The sequence below is a fragment of the Salmo trutta genome, chromosome 26 (assembly GCF_901001165.1).
Source record: "Salmo trutta chromosome 26, fSalTru1.1, whole genome shotgun sequence".
Classification (NCBI taxonomy): domain Eukaryota; kingdom Metazoa; phylum Chordata; class Actinopteri; order Salmoniformes; family Salmonidae; genus Salmo; species Salmo trutta.
In genome coordinates, this window is record NC_042982.1 from 20795148 (window position 1) to 20819966 (window position 24819).

Sequence of the window (24819 nt, forward strand, 5' to 3'; positions counted from 1 at the left end):
ATAAACAATAAAAAATGTACAGTAAACATTACACTCACAAAAGTTCCAAAAGAATTAAGACATTTCAAATGTCAGATTGTCTATATACAGTGTTGTAATGATGTGCAAATAGTTAAAGTACAAAAGGGAATATAAATAAACATAAATATAGGTTGCATTTACAATGGTGTTTGTTCTTCACTGGTTTCCCTTTTCATGTGGCAACAGGCCACAAATCTTGCTGCTGTGATTGCACACTGTGGTATTTCACCCAATAGATATGGGAGTTTATCAAAATTGGATTTGTTTTCGAATTCTTTGTGGGTCTGTGTAATCTGAGGGAAATGTGTGTCTCTAATATGGTCATACATTTGGCAGGAGGTTAGGAAGTGCAGTTCAGTGTCCACCTCATTTTGTGGGCAGTGTGCACATAACCTTTATTCTCTTGAGAGCTAGGTCTGCCCTCGGTGGCCTTTCTCAATAGCAAGGCTATGCTAACTGAGTCTATACATAGTCAAAGATTTCCTTCATTTTGGGTCAGTCACAGTGGTCAGGTATTATACCACTGTACTCTCTGTTTAGGGCCAAATAGCATTCTAGTTTGCACAGTTTTTTTGTAATTTCTTTCCAATGTGTCAAGTAATTTGTTTTCTCTCTCATGATTTGGTTGGGTCTAATTGTGTTGCGGTCCTGGGTCTCTGTGGGGTATGTTTGTGTTTGTGAACAGAGCCCCAGGACCAGCATGCTTAGGGGGCTATTCTCCAAGTTAATTTCTCTGTAGGTGATAGCTATGTTATGAAAGGTTTGAGAATCGCTTCCTTTTAGGTGGGTGTAGAATTTGTGTTGTGGAGGAATGACCAGGCAGGAGACGGGAGTACAGTTTGTTTCGCTTAGTCAAAACCTCTCGTGTTATTCAGCCCCGGCCCAATAGTGCGCATGTGCATTTCCTTTTAGGTGTAGTAACATAACACTGCCGTAATACATTACTGCTTAGTAACAGCATAGTAACTAATAATATAAACTATTATTTTTGTCTTACTGAGATTTACTGTCAGGTCTCAGGTCTGACAGAATCTGTGCAGAAGATCTAGGTGCTGCTGTAGGCCCTCCTTGGTAGGGGACAGAAGCACCAGATCATCAGCAAACAGAAGACATTTGACTTCAGATTCTAGTAGGGTGAAGCCGGGTGTTGCAGACTGTTCTAGTGCCCTTGCCAATTTGTTGATATATATGTTGAAGAGGGTGGGGATTAAGCTGCATCCCTGTCTCAACCCCCGGCCCTGTGGAAAGAAAAGTGTGTTTTTTGCCCATTTTAACCGCAAACTTGTTGTTTGTGTACATGGATTTTATAATGTCATATGTTTTTCCCCCAACACCACTTTCCCTCAATTTGTGTAGCAGACCCTCAAGCCAAATTGAAACGAAAGCTTTTTTGAAATCAACAAAGCATGTCTTTGTTTGCCTTTGTTTTGGTTTGTTTGTTTGTCAATTTGGGTGTGCAGGGTAAATACGTGGTCTGTCGTACGGTAATTTGGTAAAAAGACAATTTGACATTTGCTCAGTATATTGTTTTTGCTGAGGAAATGTATGAGTCTGCTGTTAATGATAATGCAGAGGATTTTCCTAAGGTTGCTGTTGATGCATATCCCCCGGTAGTTATTGGGGTCAAATTTGTCTTGGGGTGATCAGTCCTTGGTTCCAAATATTGGAGAAGATGCCAGAGCTGAGGATGATGTTAAAGAGTTTAAGTATAGTCAATTGGAATTTGTGGTCTGTATATTTTATCATTGATACCATCAACCCAACAGGTCTTTTTGGGTTGGAGGGTTTGTATTTTGTCTAGTTCATTCAATGTAATTGGAGAATACAGTAGGTTCTGGTAGTCTTTAAAACGTTGATTCTAAGATTTGTATTTGATCATGTATATGCTTTTGCTGTTTGTTCTTTGTTATAGAGCCAACAAGATTGGAGAAGTGGTTTATCCATACATCTCTGTTTTGGATAGATAACTCTTCGTGTTGTTGTTTGTTTCGAGTTTTCACATTTTCCCAGAAATGGTTAGATTCTATGGATTCTTCAATTACATTGAGCTGATTTCTGGCGTGCTTGTTCCTTCTTTTTCCGTAGTGTATTTCTGTATTGTTTTAGTGATTCACCATAGTGAAGGCGTAGGCTCAGGTTTTCAGGATCTCTATGTTTTTGGTTGGATAGGTTTCTCAATTTCTTTCTTAGGTTTTTGCATTCTTCATCAATCCATTTGTCAAAGTTGTTAATTTTCTTAGGTTGTCTGCTTGAATTTTTTTGATTTGATAGGGAAGCTGAGAGGTCAAATATACTGTTTAGGTTTTCTTCTGCCAAGTTTACACCTTCATTATTACAGTGAAACCCTTTTTAACAGGAAATTGTCTAGAAGGGATTGAATTTCTTGTTGCCTAATAGTTTTTTGGTAGATTTCCACACTAATTTCCTTCCATCTACAGCATTTCTTAATATTATTTACTTCCTTTGGCTTTGATGCCTCATGAATGAGCATAGCTCTGTTCATGTAGAGTGTGATTTTGCTGTGATCTGATAGGGGTGTCAGTGGACTGACTGTGAACGCTCTAAGAGACTCTGGGTTGAGGTCACTGATAAAGTAGTCTACAGTACTACTGCCAAGAGATGAGCTATAGGTGTACCTCCCAAAGGAGTCCCCTCGAAGCCTACCATTGATTATGTACATACCCAGCGTCCGACAGAGCTGCAGGAGCTGTGACCTGTTTTTATTGGTCATAGTTGTCTCTATGGGGGCATATGGGGGAGGGAATGCTGTCACCTCCAGGTAGGTGTTTGTCCTCCTATGTGCTGAGGGTGTCCGGTTATTGTCCAGTTCTGGTATTTAGATCGCCACAGACTAGTACATGTCCCTGAGCATGGAAATTGTTGATCTCCTCCTCTAGGATGGAGAAGCTGTCATCGTCAAAGTATGGGGATTTTATTGGGGGGACATAGGTAGCACACAAGGAATTTTTTCTCTGAGATAATTTCCTTATTAATTTCTAGCCAGATGTAAAATGTTCCTGTTTTGACTAATTCAACAGAGTGGGTTAGGTCTGCTCTATACCAAATTAGCATACCCCCTGTTTCACACCTGGCAGTTTGGTGGATGAGACTACCAGCTCTCTGTAACCAAGAGGGCAACCAGTGGGTCCGTCTCCTTTATACCATGTTTCTTGTAGGATGACAATGTCTGTATTTCCAATTTCTTTGATGAAGTATGGGTTCCTGCTCTTTAGGCCAAAGGCAGATGACCTCAGACCTTGTATATTCCAGGATGTGATAGTAAAAGCTTTGTGTTCCATAGTGTCTAGTGTTGTTTCTATGTGGTTTAGGCTCAGACCATCAAAGTAGGTGTGAGCAGAGCATGTTGAGCATCTGATACATACCTCTTAGATTGCAGGATGTGGCTTGGGCAGGTGTAATAGTGGGGGTTAGCCCTGTTGCTCTTCTCATGGCTTGGGCATATGTCCTGCTGTCATGTTGAGATCCTTGCCCCAGGGACGGGGGGCATGGGGTGGGCAGAAGGGCCCTAGGTCTGAAATGGGGGGGCCTATATAGGCTGTGGCCAGGGTTGCTTGGGGTGGTCTTAGCTGTTTGGGGTGTGGCTGGTGATGCTGTGGTCTGGGTGTAGGTCCTCTTGGTGTGGGTTCTCTCGATGCAGGTCCTTCGGGAGGGGTCTTGCAGGTCTGGGAGGGTGTCTCACTGGTCTGGGTGGGGTGTACGTTGCTCTGTTGCTCCTGTGTGAGGTGCTGGGGCTACGGTTGAGGGTGACCTCCTTCAGGGTCCTGGAAAAAGTTGAGATTGCTGCCTTGTAGAGGTGGTCCTGGTTGTAAAGGCAGGGTGGAGTGGTGGGCCGGGTATACATTAGGTTTTGAGACACAGTCTCGCGAAATGCTTGCATTCACCCGCTGTATGGTGGCAGGGTGAAAGTATTTTCATGGTAGCAGGGTGGAGATAACCACTTGTGCGTTGGAGAAAGTGGAAGAAGCTTTTTCAATCACTCCCCTGATTGCTCTCTCTCTCTCTCTCTCTCTCTCTGTCATGTTCAGATCTCACTGATCCTAAACTAATCAGCCCACCCTTTCTCTCTCTCACAGGGACAAGATGCCGTTCCACCATGTGACGGCAGGACTGCTGTACAAGGGGAACTACCTGAGTCACTCTCTGTCTGAGGACAACGACAGTAACCAGCTGGCCAGCATTTCTGTGGAGGAGCTAGATGGTGAGTCTCCTCAGGGCTTGGGCTGGTACTACTGGGGATAGGTTGGTTTGGTTGGGTTGGGTTGGGCTTGGTTTGGTTGGGTTGGGTTGGGCTTGGGTTGGGCTTGGTTTGGTTAGGTTGGGTTTGGTTGGGCTTGGTTTGGTTTGGTTGGGTTGGGTTGGGTTTGGTTTGGTTGGGCTTGGTTTGGTTGGGTTGGGTTGGGCTTGGTTTGGTTGGGTTGGGCTTGGTTTGGTTGGGTTGGGCTTGGTTTGGTTGGGTTGGGTTGGGCTTGGGTTGGGTTGGGCTTGGTTTGGTTGGGCTTGGGTTGGTTGGGTTGGGTTGGGTTTGGTTGGGTTGGGCTTGGTTTGGTTGGGCTTGGTTGGGTTGGGCTTGGTTTGGTTTGGTTTCGTTGGGTTGGGCTTGGTTGTTTCTGGTGAGAGGGGATAGAGATTAGGACTGGGACTGTGGATTTGGCTGGTGAGGGTCATAGAGAGAGATTGAGTTTAGGCCGAGGTTTGCGTGTTTGATATGGGCAGGATAAATAGTAGGCTAGATATGGAATAAGTGGTTCTGAGCCATGAATCACAGAGGTTGGACCAGTCAAAACATTTATTTACAAACACCACTTGCCCCTGTTGCTGGAGCCAACAAAGCGTTGGCTTTATCAACTATGACAAAATGTTCTTATCACTTATCGCACAAGTAAAATTTAATTCATGGGCTCTGCTAGTGTGTGTGTGTGTGTGTGTGTGTGTGTGTGTGTGTGTGTGTGTGTGTGTGTGTGTGTGTGTGTGTTCTGTACGTTGTCTGAAACTAATCACCCCACTGGCCAGGCCGGCGGTGGAACCCAGGACTGATCTATATTATTCTATCCTCTGCTGGAAACGACATCATCACAGTGCTCATAGTGGAGGGGGGGATCAACTACACTAGCTGCTCTCAGACCACAAATACTGTATTAATACAATGATGCCACATTAAAGGAAAATTCCACTCCTAAACTATCTTTTGGTATTTGTTTCAATTGTCCATTGTTGAAATAGTCCCAAAATGTTTTGCTTGTCAGCAATCCAGTTGTCAAGATATGTAAGTTTCAAAATACAGAAATCATCATCGTATGATGCATTTCTGATGCATTTTTTATTTGGTATTTTGTTACGTTACAGCCTTATTGTAAAATTGATCAAATATATATATATACTTCATAAAATACTTCATAATGACAAAGCGAAAACAGGTTTTTAGAAATTTGGGCAAATGTATTAAAAATAGAAATAGCTTTTTTACATAAGTATTCAGACCCTTTGCTATGAGACTTGAAATTGACTTTGTGTTGTGTGCCTTTCCATTGATCATCTTGAGATGTTTCTACAACTTGATTGGAGTCCTCCTTTGGTAAATTCAATTGATTGGACATGATTTGGAAAGGCACACAACTGTCTACATAAGGTCCCACAGCTGACAGTGCATGTCAGAGCAAAAACCAAGCCATGAGTTCGAAGGAATTGTCCGTAGAGCTCCGAGACAGGATTATGTCGAGGCACAGATCTGGGGAAATGTACCAAAACATTCCTGGAGCATTGAAGGTCCCCAAGAACACAGTGGCCTCCATCATTCTTAAATGGAAGAAGTTTGGAGCCACCAATATTCTTCCTAGAGCTTGCAGCCCGGCCAAACTCAGCAATCGGGGGAGAAGGGCCTTGATCAGGGAGGTGACCAAGAACCGAATGGTCACTCTGACAGAGCTCTAGAGTTCCTCTGGGGAGATGGGAGAACCTTCCAGAAGTACAACCATCTCTGCAGCACTCCACCAATCAGGCCTTTATGGTAGAGTGGCCAGACAGAAGCCACTCCTTAGTAAAAGGCACAGGACAGCCTGCTTAGAGTTTGGCACCTAAAGACTCTCAGACCATGAGAAACAAGATTCTCTGGTCTGATGAAGCCAAGATTGAACTCTTTGGCTTGAATGCCAAGTGTCACGTCTAGAGGAAACTTGGCATCATCCCTACGGTGAAGCATGGTGGTCGCAGCATCACGCTGTGGAGATGTTTTTCAGCTGCAGGGAATGGAAGACTACTCAGGATGGAGGGAAAGAGGAGCGGGGCAAAGCAGAGAGGGATCCTTGATGAAAACCTGCTCCAGAGCACTCCGGACCTCAGACTGTCGCGAAGGTTCACCTTCCAACAGGACAACGACCCTAAGCACACAGCCAAGACAACGCAGGAGTGGCTTCGGGACAAGTCTCTGAATGTCCTTGAGTGGCCCAGCCAGAGACCAGACTTGAACCTGATCGAATATCTCTGGAGAGACCTGAAAATAGATGTACAGCGACGCTCCCGGTCCAACCTGACAGAGCTTGAGGGGATCTGCAGAGAAGAATGGGAGAAACTCCCCAAATACAGGTGTGCCAAGCTTGTGGCGTCATAACCAAGAATACTCAAGGCTGTAATCGCTGTGTCACGATCGTCGTAAGAACTGGACCAAGGCGCAGCGTACGTAGCGTTCCACCTCTTTATTATAAAGTGAAACTTCAGCAAATACAAAACTATAAACTAACAAACGAAACGTGACGTTCTGGAGTGCTCACAGGCAACTACACAAAAACAAAACAACATACCACAAAACACAGTGGGGAAATGGCTGCCTAAATATGATCCCCAATCAGAGACAATGATAAACGGCTGCCTCTGATTGGGAACCATACCAGGCAAACATAGAAATAAAACAACCTAGATTACCCACCCTAGTCACACCCCGACCTAACCAACAGAGAGAATAAAAGGCTGTCTATGGTCAGGGCGTGACACGCTGCCAAAGGTGCTTCAGCAAAGTACTGATTAAAGGGTCAGAATACTTATGTAAATAAGGTATTTCTGTTTTTTATTTTCAGTACATTTGCAAATATTTCTAAAAACCTGTTTATTTTGTGTAGATTAATGAGGGGAAAAAAACTATCTAATCCGTTTTAGAATATTTATTTAAAAAAAATGTAACCTTTTATTTAACTAGGCAAGTCAGTTAAGAACAAATTCTTATTTACAATAACGGCTTATCCTGGCCAAACCCGGACGACGCTAGGCCAATACAGCCTGGATTCGAACCAGGGATTGTAGTGACACCTCTTGCACTGAGATGCAGTGCCTTGGACCACTGCACCAATCGGGAGCGTAACGTAACAAAATGTGGAAAAAGAGAAGGGGTCTGAATACTTTCCGAATGCACTGTAAACACACTCCACTACAGTAATGATTAGCAATCATCTCCTTGGCTTATTCATTTATCCATAGTAGCATATGCAGGCAGCTACCATTTTTCAACCATGTTCACCATTTCTACCATGGGGATATTTACTGAGGAAATTTAGTGTAGCTACCTGTAAGTGTCTTTATCTATGGCCATTAAAGTGAAACAATGCAACTGTACTGCGTTGAACTAGCTGACTCACCGCATACAGCACGTTTTCATCAGTCAGCTTTAGTACAGGTACACATTGTTAACCTCTCAGCCTGTTGGAGAGGGGATATAGTTTCCTTTTGTGTCTTATTCTACTTGCGTGGTTTGGACTGTTTGATTTGTGTGTGTGTGTGTGTGTGTGTGTAGTGCTCTGAGCGCTGCAGCACATGGAATAGATGTTGGTGTGAATAGAGATCTTTGTGTACCAGGTAGTCTTGCCTCCGTCGAGGCCGATCTGTGCTGCTACTGCTTCTGCTGCTATGTCTGAAAGGTCAGGCAAGATGTGGATATGAGATTGTAATTTATAGACACATACAGCACCGACAGCACTAACTTCATATCACAAAGCACATATCACACATTTGATACACTGAGAAAGTAGGGATAAGTAGTGTTCAGTAGGGAGACACTGTTTTCTAACCAGGAGTTACTACTTGAAGTTGTCCAATTAAAACAAATATTGAAGTTTTACGTTGCAAAACGTTTTACTATGGTGTGCCCTACTGAACATGAGTGTGTATGCACTTGGCCTAGATTGCAAAGTAGGGTGCTGTTAAAGTGACTCTAAATTCAAGTCTTTTTTACTCTGATTCATTTCTCCGTCTGATGTTTTCCTTGGGTATTCCTGTTCCTTTGGTATTAGTTTGTCATACAGGATGGTAAATTATTCTCCCCTGTAAAGCTTTGGTTTTCAGAGCATCAGAGCACCTGATGGATATGGGAGCAGTTGTGCGTGAAATAGAGAAATAGCGGGAGGGAGCTGTATGAATATAAGACCTGTGGTCTGAATGTTGTTGGTGTGTTCAAATGGGCCCGAGCCCTCACACAGGAACCTACTCTACAAAGGCCTGAGTCACTCACTGTTCTGTTCTGCTGTGATCCTCCTGATGCATTTATTCATGAGGCGCTAATTTCAATGTACCAAAATAAATCCATACACCTTTGATGTGCTTGTTTTTTTCTCTGTTTTGTTGTGCTGTGTGTGTGTGTGTGTGTGTGTGTGTGTTCTCTTTCACAAACACATTGCTAAAACGAGTGTCTCTGGTTAGAACAAGCTTTTGTACTCTGTTATGAATGATAATGGCTGAGTGTGTTTGCTCGGGCCAGATGTTTTGGGATGCAGGGAAGGACAAAATACTTTTCAGAGGCTAGTACAACAACTAACCTGAACCCTCGGTAACATCTGAGTGCTTTTATGATCCGAAATATCATTTCAGATTTTACGAGGTGATTTAAATACAGAGAAAAACCATTACATTTACACACCATTGTCCTCCTTGCAGCTCAGAGCACCAAATCACTCCTACTAATCCTGACTGGCTATGAATAAATGACAGCTTCTCAGCACATGATTGACAGGTGATTGACCAAGGATAGGTTAAAGATTGGCAGCATGGGCAGGCCTCCTCATGAAACTTTACTTCACGCTTGGGTTATCTTTGGACTAAAATAAGTATCAGTTAACCTGTTGTTTGCTCCTTCTTATGGTTTCTTTGAAGAACTCTACCACTACTATGTTTTGTTTATTGACATGGTCTTTTCAAGACTGGACCCGTAAGATTCATTTTCTTGTTAGCACATGTATTCTCAAAAGGTGTATGACATTCTATCCCATATCTGGGACACGTTTGGAATTAGCTAATGTTTGAGTTAGCCTAGGTCTTGGGTGAGGGGCAGTCCTGTCTAATACATTGTTGCATTGTTGCAAGGCCACAAGGTGTCCTCTCTGTCTCCCTGGTCCTGGTGAGTTAAATCTATGTATTCCAGTAGTACCCAGCCTCAAACTATTCAGTTTTCAGCAGTGAGCTGAAGCATACCATGCAATCATAGTGTTATTTAGAGATCTGACATTCCATCTCTATTACATGCTTTAAGATGGTCACCATTGTTCCTGTACCCAAGAAGCCAAAGGTAACTGAACTAAATGACTATTGCCCCGTAGCACTCACTTCTGTCATCATGAAGTGCTTTGAGAGACTGGTCAAGGATCATACCACCTCCATCTTACCTGTCACCCAAGACCCACTTCAATTTGCGTACCGCCCCAATAGTTCCACAGACAATGCAATCGCCATCACACTGCACACTGCCCTATCTGGACAAGAGGAATACCTATGTAAGAATGTTGTTCATTGATTACAGCTCAGTATTTAACACCATAGTACCCTCCATAGTACCCTAGCCTAGCTGCTAGCTAGCTGCATATCAAGCTAGCTGGGTTTTCTTGAACACAGCCCGCAACGCGGTTAGCCATTGTGGCTGGGACCACAGATTGTCCCGGGTTAATGGCTGTCTAGATCCCTGCTGTTTGTTGTTTTCAGTCTTCCCTGTGCCCTGCCCTGTCTGGAACTGTGAGGAGTAACAGCGTAACCTTACGTTGCTAGCTACCATGACAAAGACCAAAGCCGGCGGAAGTGCCGTTGAGGACAGTGGTGTCTCTCTATCACATGTGAACAATCTTTTAAACAAACTTAGTCCTACAATCAGTTGTTACAACAACAAGAAAATAGCTTCAAGTGTTTTGTCCAAATACTTGTGGATTCTACTAATAAAAGAATGGACGACCTGACCAGAGAGGTCCAGGACCTGAAGAACAGTTTTCAGTTCTCACAGGGCCAAATCGATGAGTTGAAACAGGAGAACGGCAACATGACAGCAATCTGTAAGTCATTGAGAGAGGACATCAGTTCAGTGTGTGAATCCATGATAACAATGATGGATAAATCTCGAGGGACAATCAAGGCAGAACAACATGGTTGTGGACGGAATTGCAGAATCTCCACATGAGACCTGGACTGAGGACAAGGTGAGGGAAATGATCTCTGAAATATTGAAGCTGGACCACAAGAAGATTGAGGTGGAGCGCGTCTACAGGACTAGAAAACCCACCACCGGCCCAGGTGATAGGCCCAGGCCGATAGTGGTCAAGTTCCTGAGGTTCAAGGACAAGATAGCTGTTCTGGAAAGAGCCACGAACTTGAGAGGAACGTATATCTTCCTTAGCGAGGACTATCCTGAAGCTGTGCGCCAGTGAGGAAAGAACTGATCCCAGCCATGAAAGCTGTCAGACCGCGTGGGGACATTGCTTACATCCGCTATGACAGGCTCATTGTCCACCCTCCCTCCGAGATGCCTGGAAGGGATGAGAGAGCCAAGCCTATAGGTTCGTAGCTTCAACCCCGCAGCACACACACACCAATTGATTTATGGACTGCTGAATGTATATATTTTTTATCTTGCTTTGTTTGCTCTTTTCAGTATTATGTCTATCTCTGATAAGCTACCCAGGAAAGGGCTGAAAATAGCCCATATTAATACATGTAGCCTTATAAATAAGGTTAATGAAATCAATAACTTGCTAACATTCATATATTAGCCATTTCTAATATATAATTCATTTGATGATACAGTAGTAGCAATACAAGGATGTAACATCTATAGAAGAGACAGAAATGCTTATGGGGGAGGTGTTGCTATATATATTCAGAGCCATATCCCTGTAATGCTTAGAGAAGATCTTATGTCAAGTGTTATTGAAGTGTTGTGGTTGGTCAGTATCTAAATAATATGTGTGAAATACTTGATAGTGTATGTGATGTAAACAAAGAGGTCTACTTTCTTGGGGACCTGAATATTGACTGGTTTTCATCAAGCTGTCTTTCACGCCCTGACCTTAGATTGCCGTTTATTTTATATTTTTTGGGTTAGGTCAGGGTGTGATGTGTGGTGGGCAGTCTGTCTTTCTATGTTTTCTATTTCTTTGTGTTGAGCCGAGTATGGTTCCTAATCAGAGGCAGCTGTTTATTGTTGTCTCTGATTAGGAATCATACTTAGGCAGCCATTTTTTCCACCTTTAGTTGTGGGATCTTGCTTTTGTATTGCTCATTGAAGCCTGCAGAACGTGACATTCGTGTTTCTTTGTTTATTGTTTTGTATAGCGTTCTGAGTATAATAATAAATATTTATCATGAGCACTCAACACGCTGCACCTTGGTCTACTCCTTACGACGATCGTCACACTGTCCACTCAAGAGGAAGCTTCTTACTGTAACCAGTGCCTGTAATCTGGTTCAGGTTATTAATCAACCTACCAGGGTGTTTACAAACACTACAGGAACAAGATCATCCACATGTATCGATCACATTTTTACTAATACTGTAGAACTTTGTTCTAAAGCTGTATCTGTACCCATTGGATGCAGTGATCACAATAAAGTGGCTATATCCAGGAAGCCAAAGTTCCAACAGCTGGGCCTTAAATAGTGTATAAGAGATCATACAAAAGATTTTGCTCTGACTCTTATGTGGATGATGTTAAAAAATAGTTGTTGTTCTGATGTGATTAATGAGGATCATCCAGATGCTGCACTTGATTAATTTATGAAATTGCTTCTTCCAATCATTGATTAACATGCATCTGTTAAGTAACTGACTGTTAGAACTGTTAAGGCTCCATGGATTGATGAGAAATTGAAAAACTGTATGGTTGAAAGAGATGGGGTAAAAGGAGTGGCTAATAAGTATGGCTGCACATCTGACTGGCTGTATTATGAAGCCAAGATCAATGATATAAATAATGATGGAAAAACTACTTTGGAGTAGTTTAAATTAAATTATGGGCAGAAAGACAAATTCAACTCCATCTTTCATCGAATCAGATGACATCACAAAACCATTGCCAATGTTGCCAATCGTTTGAATGATTACTTCACTGACAAAGTGGGCAAACTTAAAGAGGAAATGCCAACAATGAACAGTGAGTAAATTGTATTCATGCATAAAAAAATGAATAATTCATGAAAAGCATTGCAAGTTTAAATTTTGTAAATTTAGTGTGGGAGATGTGCAAAAATTATTATTAGCAATCAATAATGACAAACCTCCTGGCATTGACAACCTAGATGGAAAGCTACTGAGGATGGTAGCTGACTCTATATCCACTCCTATCTGTCCTATTTTCAATCTGAGCCTAGAGGAAAGCCTTTGTCCTTAGGCCTGGAGGGAAGCCAAAGTAATTCCGCTACCCAAGAGTGGTAAAGCGGCCTTTACTGGTTCTAACAGTAGACCTATAAACTTGCTGCCAGCTCTAAGCAAACTGTTGAAAAAAATGTGTTTGACCAAATACAATGCTATTTCTCTGTAAACAAATTAAGAGCAGACTTTCAGCATGCTTATAGAGAAGGACACTCAACATGTACTCCACAGACACAAATGACTGATGATTGGTTGAAATAACTTGATAATGAGAAGATTGTGGGAGGGTACTGTTAGATTTCAGTGCAGCTTTTGATATTATTTACCATAAGCTGTTGTTGAAAAAACATGTGTTATGGCTTTTCAACCTCTGCCATATCGTGGATTCAGAGCTATCTATCTAATATAACTCAAAGGGTTTTCTTTAATGGAAGCTTCTCTAATGTCAAACATGTAAAGTGTGGCGTACCGCAGGGCAGTCTCTAGGCCCTCTACTCTTTTCTATTTTTACCAATGACCTGCCACTGGAATTAAACAAAGCATGTGTGTCCATGTATGCTGATGATTCAACCATATACGCATCAGCAACCACAGCTAATGAAGTCACTGAAACCCTTAACAAAGAGTTGCAGTCTGTTTTGGTACAAATCATTCCTTAAGTGCTAGACCTCAGCTGAATCTGGTAATGAATGGTGTGGCTGTTGAACAAGTTGAGGAGACTAAATTACTTGGCATTACCTTAGATTGTAAACTGTCATGGTTAAAATATATAGATTATATAGATATATATATATAGATTCAATGGTTGTAAAGATGGGGAGAGGTCTGTCCATAATAAAGAGATGCTCTGCATTTTTGACACCACACTCCAAAAAGCAAGTTCTGCAGTCTCTAGTTTTGTCTAATCTTGATTATTGTCGTGTCGTGTGGTCCAGTGCTGCAAGGAAAGACCTAGTTAAGCTGCAGCTGGCCCAGAACAGAGCGGCACATTTTGCTCTTCATTGTAATCAGAGGGCTGATATAAATACTATGCATGCCAGTCTCTCTTGGCTAAGAGTTGAGGAGAGACTGACTGCATCACTTCTTCTTTTTAATAGAAACATTAGAACAAACGTGTTGGAAATCCCAAATTGTTTGCATAGTCAACTTACACACAGCTCTGACACACACACTTACCCCACCAGACATGCCACCAGGGGTCTTTTCACAGTCCCCAAATCCATAACAAATTCAAGAAAGCGTAGAGTATTATATAGAGCCCTTATTGCATGGAACTTCCATCCATCTCATATTGCTCAAATAAATAGCACACCTGGTTTAAAAAAACAGATAAAGCAACGCCTTACGGCACAACACATTTTTACATTTAAGTAGACACTCTTATCCAGAGCGACTTACAGTAGTGAATGCATACATTTCATTTCATGCATTTTTTTTTTTGTACTGGCCCACCGTGGGAATTGAACCCACAACCCTGGTGTTGCACACACCATGCTGGCGTTGCAACCACCATGCTCTACCAACTGAGCCACAGGGAAGACTCCTCAACACCTCTCCCCTATTTGACCTAGATAGTTTGTGCGTATGCATTGATATGTAGGCTACGTGTGCCTTTAAAATAATATGATGTAGTTCTGTCCTTGAGCTGTTCTTGTCTATTGATGTTCTGTATTATGTCATGTTTCTTGTTTTGTGTGGACCCCAGGAAGAGTATCTTCTGCTTTTGCAACAACTAATGGGGATCCTAATAAAAAAACAAATACCAAAAACCAAATGTCACAGTAAGGCCAAAAAAGATTATCAAGGACAACAACCACCCGAGCCACTGCCTGTTCACCCCGCTACCATCCAGAAGGCGAGATCAGTACAGGTGCATCAAAGCTGGGACCGAGAGACTGAAAAATAGCTTCTATCTCAAGGCCATCAGACTGTTAAATAGCTATCACTAACATAGAGAGGCTGCTGCCTACATACAGACTTGAAATCATTGGCCACTTTAATAAATGGATCACTAGTCACTTTAATAATGCCACTTTAATACTGTTTACTTATCTTGCATTACTCATCTCATATGTATATACTGTATTTTATACCATCTACTGCATCTTGCCTATGCCGCTTGGTCATTGCTTATCCATGTATTTATATATATATATATATATATATATTCTTATTCCATTCCTTTAATTTAATTTGTGTGTATTAGGTAGTTGTTGTGGAATTGTTAGATTACTTGTTAGATATTACTGCACTGTTGGAACTAGAAGCACAAGCATTTCGCTACACTCGCAATAACATCTGCTAACCGTGTGTATGTGACCAATAAAATTGTATTTGATTTATTTAAAAACATCCTTGGCTGCCTCTCTCTCCCTCTTACAATCCCGCTGCATCTCTCTCTTTCCCCTCTCTCTTTCCTTCTATCCCCCCTCTCTCTATTTCTCTCTCTAGTTCTCTCTCTCTCTGTCTCTCTCTCCCTGCTCACTGCCTCCCTGCCATGAGCCCCATTTTCTCTGTAGACACACTAATAAAATATTAATTCATGAAAACCCAGAGGAGCCTGCTGACTTTTAGGCTTGACGCTGATGGGTATCTTTCAAACTGAAGGGAAGGAGTAGCACAGACACAGTACAGCGGCTTGTCGTACACACCGAGCAAGCTTATTTGTCACCACCATCTAAGTTGCCTGCAGGTTATTGCAGATGTCATTTGCATTGTTCTTGAGCTAAGGCACAGAGTTAAAATAATTCCTAACCATCCCAATAATTCCTCTCCTCTCCTCCTTGTGTTGACAGAGATCCGGGAGGCATTCAGAGTGCTGGACCGGGATGGGAACGGGTTCATCTCCAAGCAGGAGCTGGGCATGGCCATGAGGTCCCTGGGATACATGCCCAGTGAGGTGGAGCTGGCCATCATCATGCAGAGACTAGACATGGATGGTGAGTCACCTTCAGTACCCATTTCACACATTTACAGTACACAGACACAAGCAGTTGCACATGTAACAGAAGGTCCCATGTTTGAGTCCAGTGAGAGACAGGAACCCACTCTGTTACACGCACACACACATATTTAAACATGAAGAGATCCCTTCTGTTTACACACCACGATCACGCCTACACAAAGACATGGACATCGCCATATACACACTCTCAGAAACACTCATAAACATAAATAGATCCCGCTCTTCCTTTTTTACACATTCATACACATGTTCCTACATACAGTTCCTTTAGAAAGTATTCAGACCCCTTGACTTTTTCCACATTTTGTTACTTTACAGCCTTATTCTAAAATGTATTAAATAAAAATCCTCCTCAATCTACACACAATACACATAATGACAAAGCGAAAATACGTTTTTTGAAATTTTAGCAAATGTATTACAAATAAAAAACACAAATGCCTTATTTACATAAGTATTCAAACCCTTTGCTATGAGAATTGAGCTCAGGTACATCCTGTTTCCATTGATCATCCTTAAGATGTTTCTACAATTTGATTGGAGTGCACCTGTGGTAAATTAAATTGATTGAACATAATTTGGAAAGGGACACACCTGTCTATATAAGGTCCCACAATTGACAGTGCATGTCAGAGCAAAAACCAAGCCATGAGGTCGAAGGAATTGTCCATAGAGCTCCGAGACAAGATTTTGTTAGGCACAGATCTGGGGAAGGGTACCAAAAAATGTCTGCAGCATTGAAGGTCCCCAAGAACACAGTGGCCTCCATCATTCCTAAATGGAAAAAGTTTGGAACCACCAAGACTCTTCCTAGACCTGGACGCCTGGCCAAACTGAGCAATCGGGGGAGAAGGGCCTTGGTCAGGGAGATGACCAAGAACCCGATGGTCACTCTGACATAGCTCTAGAGTTCCTCTGTGGAGATGGGAGAACTTTCCAGAAGGACAACCATCTCTGCAGCACTCCACCAATCAGGCCTTTATGGTAGAATGGCCAGACTGAAGCCACTCCTTTGTAAAAGGCACATGACAGCCCGCTTGGAGTTTGCTAAAAGGCACCATAAGACTCTCTGACCATTAGAAACAAGATGCTCTGGTCTGATGAAGCCAAGATTTAACTCTTTGGCCTGAATGCCAAGTGTCACATCTGAAGGAAACCCTACGGTGAAGCATGGTGGTGGCAGCATCATGCTGTGGAGATGTTTTTCAGTAGCAGGGACTGGGAGACTATTCAGGATCAAGGGAAAGATGAACTGAGCAAAGTACAGAGAGATGCTTGATGGAAATCTGCTCCAGAGCCCTTAGAAACTCAGACTGGGGCGAAGGTTGACCTTCCAACAGGACAACAACCATAAGCATACAGCCAAGTAAATGCAGGAGTGGCTTTGGGACAAGTCTCTGAATGTCCTTGAGTGGCCGAGCCAGAGCCCAGACTTGAACCTTAAAAAGCCTTAAATAAATTCTTCACGACATTTGGGTTACCTAAGGTGGTACCAACTGATCAAGGTACAAATTTCCTATCAAAGCTCTTCAAGCAGGTGTTAAAATCCTTGTCAATTACGCACCATGTGGCAAGCGCATATCACCCAGAGTCTTCAGTGTCTGAACGTTGGCATCAGACACTGAAGTCTATGCTACGCAAATATTGTTTGGAATCTGAGAAAGATTGGGATGAGGGAGTTCCTCTTGTTTTGTTTGCTGCTCGTGAAACTGTACATTTACATTTACATTTAAGTCATTTAGCAGACGCTCTTATCCAGAGCGACTTACAAATTGTACAGGAGTCCCTAGGGTTCAGCCCGGCTTAACTAGTGTTTGGCCACACAGTGAGAGGACCAATGAAAGTCCTTAAAGAACAGTTTTTGTCCCAAGAGTTCTGTACTGGAGATGAGAATGTGTTGGACTACGTTAGTCGCTTTCGTGAGCGCCTACACCAAGCCTGTGCTCTCGCTAAGGAAGCTCTGTCTTCCTCACAGAGGAGTATGAAAAGACACTATGATAAACAGGCTGTTTCTCGTCCACTAAGGCCAGGTGACCAAGTACTGGTGTTATTGCCTGTTCCAGGATCTTCACTGTCAGCTCGTTTCTCTGGTCCTTATTTGATTGAAAAGAAATTAAGTGAAAATGATAATGTGCTTCAAACGCCTGATAGAAAACGCCAATCTCATGTGTGCCACATTAACATGTTGAAAGCATACCACACCTGACCCATCACCCAGGTAGATAGTTCAAAAACAGCGGAAGGTACTGCTGTCTCTTCTGCTTCTACTGCTATGATAGTGGACTGTCATGTTAATGATGTTGATGGAGATGGATTAAAGTTGCGCAATACTCAGCAGCAGTGCGTTAGATTGCCCAACTCAGAAATGCTGCTGTCTCTCCAGTCAGGTCTGGTTCATTTAATGGACGGACAGGCCGACGATATTGTGAGGCTACTACACAGTTTTCCATGTCTCTTTAATGATGTTCCTACTCGCACAAACGTGTTGGAACATGACATTAATGTTGGAAATGCTGCCCCTATCAAGCAACACCCATATCGTGTCAATGCTTCTAAGAGGAAGATAATGAGGGATGAGGTGAGATATTTGTTGGAGAATGACCTAGCGATGCCAAGTTCAAGCCCTTGGAGTTCTCCTTGCATTCTGGTTCCTAAACCTGATGGTACGTCCAGGTTATGTACGGATTATCGAAAGGTAAATTCTGTCACAATGCCAGATTCTTTCCCGTTACCCAGACTGGACGACTGTATCGACACTGTTGGTGCTGCTACTTATGTAACAAAGTTGGACCTCTTAAAAGGTTATTGGCAGGTTCCGTTAACCTCACGTGCTTCTGAGATTTCTGCCTTTGTGACCCCAGACAACTTCCTACAATACTCAGTCATGGCTTTTGGGATGCGGAATGCACCAGCCACTTTCCAACGACTGGTTAACGCCATATTAGCTGGCGTTCCCAATTGTAGTGCATACCTTGATGATCTAGTGATTTATTCATCTGAGTGGTCAGATCATGTTAAATCTCTAAGGGTAGTATGTGAACGTTTGTCAGCTGCTTCTTTAACCCTGAACTTGGCAAAGTGCGAGTTTGGGAAGGCTACTGTTACCTATCTCGGTAAAGAGGTCGACCATGGACAGGTGCACTCTGTTGATGCCAAGGTCTTGGCTATAACTGCATTCCCCGCACCTACCACCAGACGAGAGCTACGCCGCTTTTTAGGGATGGTTGGCTACTACCATAGTTTCTGTAAAAACTTCTCTGCGGTAGTTGCTCCCTTGACCGATTTGCTCAGTCCGGCAAGATCGTTTGAGTGGTCCCCGGATTGTAAGATAGCTTTTGATACTGCTAAAGCACTCTTATGTAATACCCCTGTACTTGCTGCTCCGGATTTTGAACATCCGTTTTAACTTGAAGTAGATGCTAGCGCCAGAGGTGCTGGTGCTATTCTACTACAGCAAGACAAGAGTGGAGTGGATCATCCTGTGTGTTATTTTTCACGAAAATTTAACAAATGTCAGACAAAATATGCAACCATTGAGCAAGAAGCTCTAGCTTTGTTGTTAACTCTGCAATACTTTGAAATGTATATTGGTTCTAGTGCCCTACCTGTGATAGTATACACTGATCATAACCCCTTAGTGTTTCTCCACCGGATGTACAACCAGAACCAGCGCCTTATGCGTTGGGCGCTTGTTGTGCAAAATTATAATTTGGAGATCCGCCACAAAAAGGGTTCTGAAAATGTGTTAGCAGATGCTTTGTCTCGTGTGTAAAATTATGCTTTTTGTAAGGTTGACTTTGTTTGTGTTAATTATGAGTATTCATTGTAAATACTTTGTTCGCAATCCCCCCTAGGGTTGCTCTTTTAAGGGTGGGAGAGTTACGGATACAGGTATCCTGTGTGTGTGTTTCTTTTCTCTCCTTCTCCCCTCACAGATGACAATCATCAGTCACCAATCAGAAGACACCTGCACCTTTTCACTTACCCTATCACAGCCCCTTGGCGCTCTCTCTCTCTCTCTCTCTCTCTCTCAAAACACATCTCTCTCTCTCAAAATACATCTCTCTCTCTCTCAAAATACATCTCTCTCTCTCTCAAAATACATCTCTGGAGAAACCTGAAAATAGCTGTGCAACAACTCTCAAACTCTCAACAGGTCTAGACCTTACAGTGAAATGATTATTTACAAGCCCTTAAACAACAATGCAGTTTAAAGAAAAATAAGTGTTAAGAAAGTATTTATTAGAATAAAGTGAAGTAAAACAGTTTTTTAGAAGAATCTAACAGTAGCGAGGCTATATACAGGGGGTACTGGTACAGAGTCAATGTGCAGGGGCACAGGTTAGTTGAGGTAATATGTAGGTAGAGGTAAAGTGACTATGAATGGATAATAAAGAGAGTAGAAGCAGCGTAAAAATGGAGGTGGGGGGACAATGCAAGTAGTCCGGGTAGCCATTTTATTAGCTGTTCAGGAGTCTTATGGCTTAGGGGAAGAAGGTGTGAAGAAGCCTTTTGGACCTTGACTTCGCGCTCCAGTACTGCTTGCCGTGTGGTAGCAGAGAGAACAGCTTGGCCCCAGTGATGTACTGGGCCGTACACATTACCATCTGTGGAGCCTTGTGGTCGGAGGACAAGCAGTTGCCATACCAGGCGGTGATACAACCGGTGAGGATGCTCTTGATGGTGCAGCTGTAGAACTTTTTGAGGATCTGAGGACCCATGCCAAATCTTTTCAGTCTCCTGAGGGGGTAATAGGCGTTGTCGTCCCCTCTTCACGACTGTCTTGGTGTGTTTGTGTAACAGTGTAGGTTCCGTCCCTCTCTTCGCCCCAACCTGGGCTCAAACCAGACACCCTTGTACACATCAACAACTGACACCCACAAAGCATCGTTACCCATCGCGCCACAAAAGCCGCGGCCCTTGCAACGCAAGGGGAAACCCTACTTCAGGTCTCAGAGCGAGTGACGTCACCGATTGAAACGCTATTAGCGCGCACCAACGCTAACTACTAGCCATTTCACATCGGTTACACTCACCCCCCTTTTGACCTCCTCCTTTTCCACAGCAACCAATGATCCGGGTCAACAGCATCAATGTAATAGTGTAGGTTCCATCCCTCTCTTCGCCCCAACCCGGGCTCGAACCAGGGACCCTTGCACACATCAACAACTGACACCCACGAAGCATCGTTACCCATCGCGCCACAAAAGCCACGGCCCTTGTGCAACGCAAGGGGAAACCCTACTTCAGGTCTCAGAGCGAGTGACGTCACCGATTGAAACGCTATTAGCGCGCACCACCGCTAACTACTAGCCATTTCACATCGGTTACATTTGGACCATGATAGTTAGATCCTTTGTCTTGATCACGTTGAGGGAGAGGTTGTTGTCCTGGCACCACACTGTCAGGTCTCTGACCTCCTCCTTATAGGCTGTCTCATCGTTGTTGGTGATCAGGCTGACACTGTCGTCGGCAAACTTAATGATGGTGTTGGAGTCATGCTTGGCCATGCAGTCAAGTGTGAACAGGGAGTACAGGAGGGGACTGAGCACGCACCCCTGAGGGGCCCCTGTATTGAGGATCAGTGTGGCAGATGTGTTTTTACCTACCCTTACCACCTGGGGGCGGCCCATCAGGAAGTTCAGGATCCAGTTGCAGTTAGGTGTTTAGTCCCAGGGTCCGAGCTATAGTCAATGAATAACATTCTCACATAGGTGTTCCTTTTGTCCAGGTGGGAAAGGGCAGTGTGGAGTGCAATAGAGATTGCATCATCTGTGGATCTGTTGGGGAGGTATGCAAATTGGAGTGGGTCTAGGGTTTCTGGGATAATGGTGTTGATGTGAGCCATGACCAGCGTTTCAAAGCACTTCATGGCTACAGACGTGAGTGCTACGGGTCGGTAGTCATTTAGGTAGGTTACCTTAGTTTACTTGGGTACAGGGACTATGGTGGTCTGCTGGAAACATGTTGGTATTACAGTCTCGGTCAAAGATAAGGTTGAATATGTCAGTGAAAAAAATTGCCAGTTGGTCAGTGCATGGTCGGAGTACACGTTCTGGTAATCTGTCTGGCCCTGCGGCCTTGTGGATGTTGACCTGTTTAAAGGTCTTACTCACATTGGCTACTGAGAGCATGAACACACAGTCGTCTGGAACAGCTGATGTTCTCATGCATGCTTCAGTGTTTCTTGCCTCAAAGCGAGCATAGGCTTGTTTCACTGAGCAGCTTGCAGCTGTGCTTCCCTTTGTAGTCCGTAATAGTTTGCAAGCCCTGCCACATCCGACGAGCGTCAGCTCTGGTGTAGTACGATTCAATATTAGTCCTGTATTGACACTTTGCCTGTTTGATAGTTCATTGGAGGGCATGGTGAGAATTCTTGTGGGCATCCGGGTTAGAGTCCCGCTCCTTGAAAGTGGCACCGCTACCCTTTAGCTCAGTGTGGATGTTGCCTGTAATCCATGGCTTCTGGTTGGGGTATGTACGTACAGTCACTGTGCGGACTACATCATCAATGCACTTATTGATGAAGCCAGTGACTGATGTGGTGTACTCTTCAATGCCATCTGAAGAATCCCAGAACATATTCCAGTCTGTGGTAGCAAAACAGTCCTGTAGCTTAGCATCTTTGTCATCTGACCACTTCCTTATTGAGCGAGTCGCTGGTACTTCATGCTTTAATTTTTGCTTGTAAGCAGGAATCAGGAGGATAGAGTTATGGTCAGATTTGCCAAATGGAGGGCGAAGGAGAACTTTGTATGCGTCTCTGTGTGTGGAGTAAAGGTGGTCTAGAGTTTTTTACCTCTTGTTGCACATGTAACATGCTTATAGAAACGAGGTAAAACAGATTTAAGTTTCCCTGCATTAAAGTCCCGGCCACTAGGAGCGTTGCCTCTGGATGAGGATTTTCTTGTTTGCTTATGGCCATATGCAGCACGTTTTGTGCCGTGTTAGTGCCAGCATCAGTTTGTGGTGGTAAATAGTTAGCTACGAAAAATATAGATTAAAACTCTCTTGGCAAATAGTGTGGTCTACAGCTTATCATGAGATACTCTACCTCAGGCGAGCAAAACCTCAAGACTTCCTTAATATTAGATTTCGTGCACCAGCTGTTATTTACAAATAAACACAGACCGCCACCCCACAGAACGCCACAGCTGTTCTATCTTGCCGATGGACCGAAAACCCAGCCAGATGTATGTTATTCATGTGGTCGTTCAGCCACTTCCATTTTATTATCCAATGATTTGGCGTTGGCTTATATCAAATCAAACTTTATTTGTCACATGCGCTGAATACAAGTGTAGACTTCACCGTGAAATGCTTACTTACAAGCTCTTAACCAACAGTGCAGTTCAAGAAGAAGACAATATTTACCAAGTAGACTAAAATAAAAAGTAATAATAAAAAGTAACACAAATAGAATAACAATAACGAGGCTATATACAGGGGGCACCGGTACCGAGTCAGTGTGCGGAGGTACAGGCTAGTTGAGGTAATCTGTACATGTAAGTGGGGGCGAAGTGACTATGCATAGGTAACAAACAAACAGCGAGCAGCAGCTGATGGTAAAGAGTAATCGCTGTCCTGATATCCAGAAGCTCTTTTTGGTCATAAGAGACAGTGGCAGACACATTATGTACAAAATACCTTTCAAATAACGCAGACAAACACACACAATAGCACAATTGGTTAGGAGCCCGTAACACGGCAGCCATCTCCTCTGGCGCCATCCAACCTGACAGAGCTTGAGAGGATCTGCAGAGAAGAATGGGACAAGCTCCCCAAATACACATGTGCCAAGCTTGTAGTGTCATACCCAAGAAGACTCAAGGCTGTAATCGCTGCCAAAGGTGCTTCAACAAAGTACTGAGTAAAGGGTCTGAATACTTATGTAAATGTGATATTTCAGTTTTTATTTGTAATACTTTTACAAAAATGTCTAAAAACCTGTTTTTACTTTGTCATTATGGGGTATCGTGTGTAGATTGATCAGGGGGAAAAAAACGACTAAATCAATTTTAGAATAAATCAGTAACCTAAAAAAAGGTGGAAAAAGTCAAGGATAATGAATACTTTCCGAAGGCACAGTATGACAACATAATCACAAACATAATAAATACATTGGCATGAGTGCTCATTCACCATTATGCTCACACATTTGCATGTACATACAGTACATTACATGCACACAGTAATGTGCACTCATTCGCACCATACTTTCATATCACAACCTCCACTTTAAAATTTCAATAAGCATGAAGGATCCTACTATCCAAACACACACCGGAAGATAACTTAACACATCCCATAGTCCCATTGTAGCAATATCTGTCTCTAAGCTGTCTATGTGTAAAATGTTGGCTGTGGTCCCTTGCTCCCTTTCATCTTAATGAACTGTATTGCACATATTAACACACACACACACATGCACGCACCATGCACGCGCACAAACACACACGTACACACACAAACAAATACACACAAAACACATGATTACAAGTTGGGTGAATTTTGGCACATTTCTTCTGACAGATATGTTGTAACTGAGTCAGGTTTGTAGGCCTCCTTGCTTGCATACGCTTTTCCAGTTCTGCCCACATATTTTCTATAGGATTGAGGTCAGGGCTTTGTGATGGCCACTCCAATACCTTGACTTTGTTGTCCTTAAGCCATTTTGCCACAACTTTGGAAGCATGCTTTGGGTCATTGTCCATTTGGAAGACCCATTTGCGACCAAGCTTTAACTTCCTGACTGATGTCTTGAGATGTTGCTTCAATATATCCACATAATTTTCCTCCCTCATGATGCCATCTATTTTGTGAAGTCCACCTCCTGCAGCAAAGCACCGCCACAACATGATGCTGCCACCCCCGTGCTTCACGGTTTGGATGGTGTTCTTCGACTTGCAAGCCTCCCCCTTTTTCCTCCAAACATAACAATGGTCATTATGGCCAAACAGTTCTATTTTTGTTTCATCAGACCAGAGGACATTTCTCCAAAAAGTACGATCTTTGTCCCCATGTGCAGTTGCAAACCGTAGTCTGGCTTTTTTATGGCAGTTTAAGAGCAGTGGCTTTTTCCTTGCTGAGCGGCCTTTCAGGTTATGTTTACATTTACATTTTAGTCATTTAGCAGACGCTCTTATCCAGAGCAACTTACAGTAGTGAATGCATACATTTCATACCCACAACCCTGGTGTTGCAAACA

The 24819-nt window shown here is 43.1% G+C and overlaps 1 protein-coding gene across 3 annotated transcripts in view; it reads left to right on the forward strand.

Moving 5' to 3' along the window:
• The window catches only part of LOC115163386 (calcium-binding protein 8), a 101713-nt gene that overhangs the window by 13565 nt on the left and 63329 nt on the right, over positions 1 to 24819 (forward strand). For all 3 annotated transcript variants that reach the window (XM_029715212.1, XM_029715211.1, XM_029715213.1), the window contains exons 2-3: positions 4116 to 4240; positions 15442 to 15585. In XM_029715212.1, the coding sequence (XP_029571072.1) occupies positions 4123 to 4240; positions 15442 to 15585 (262 nt within the window). In that variant the 5' untranslated portion in view covers positions 4116 to 4122. The remainder of the gene's footprint in view (positions 1 to 4115; positions 4241 to 15441; positions 15586 to 24819) is intronic.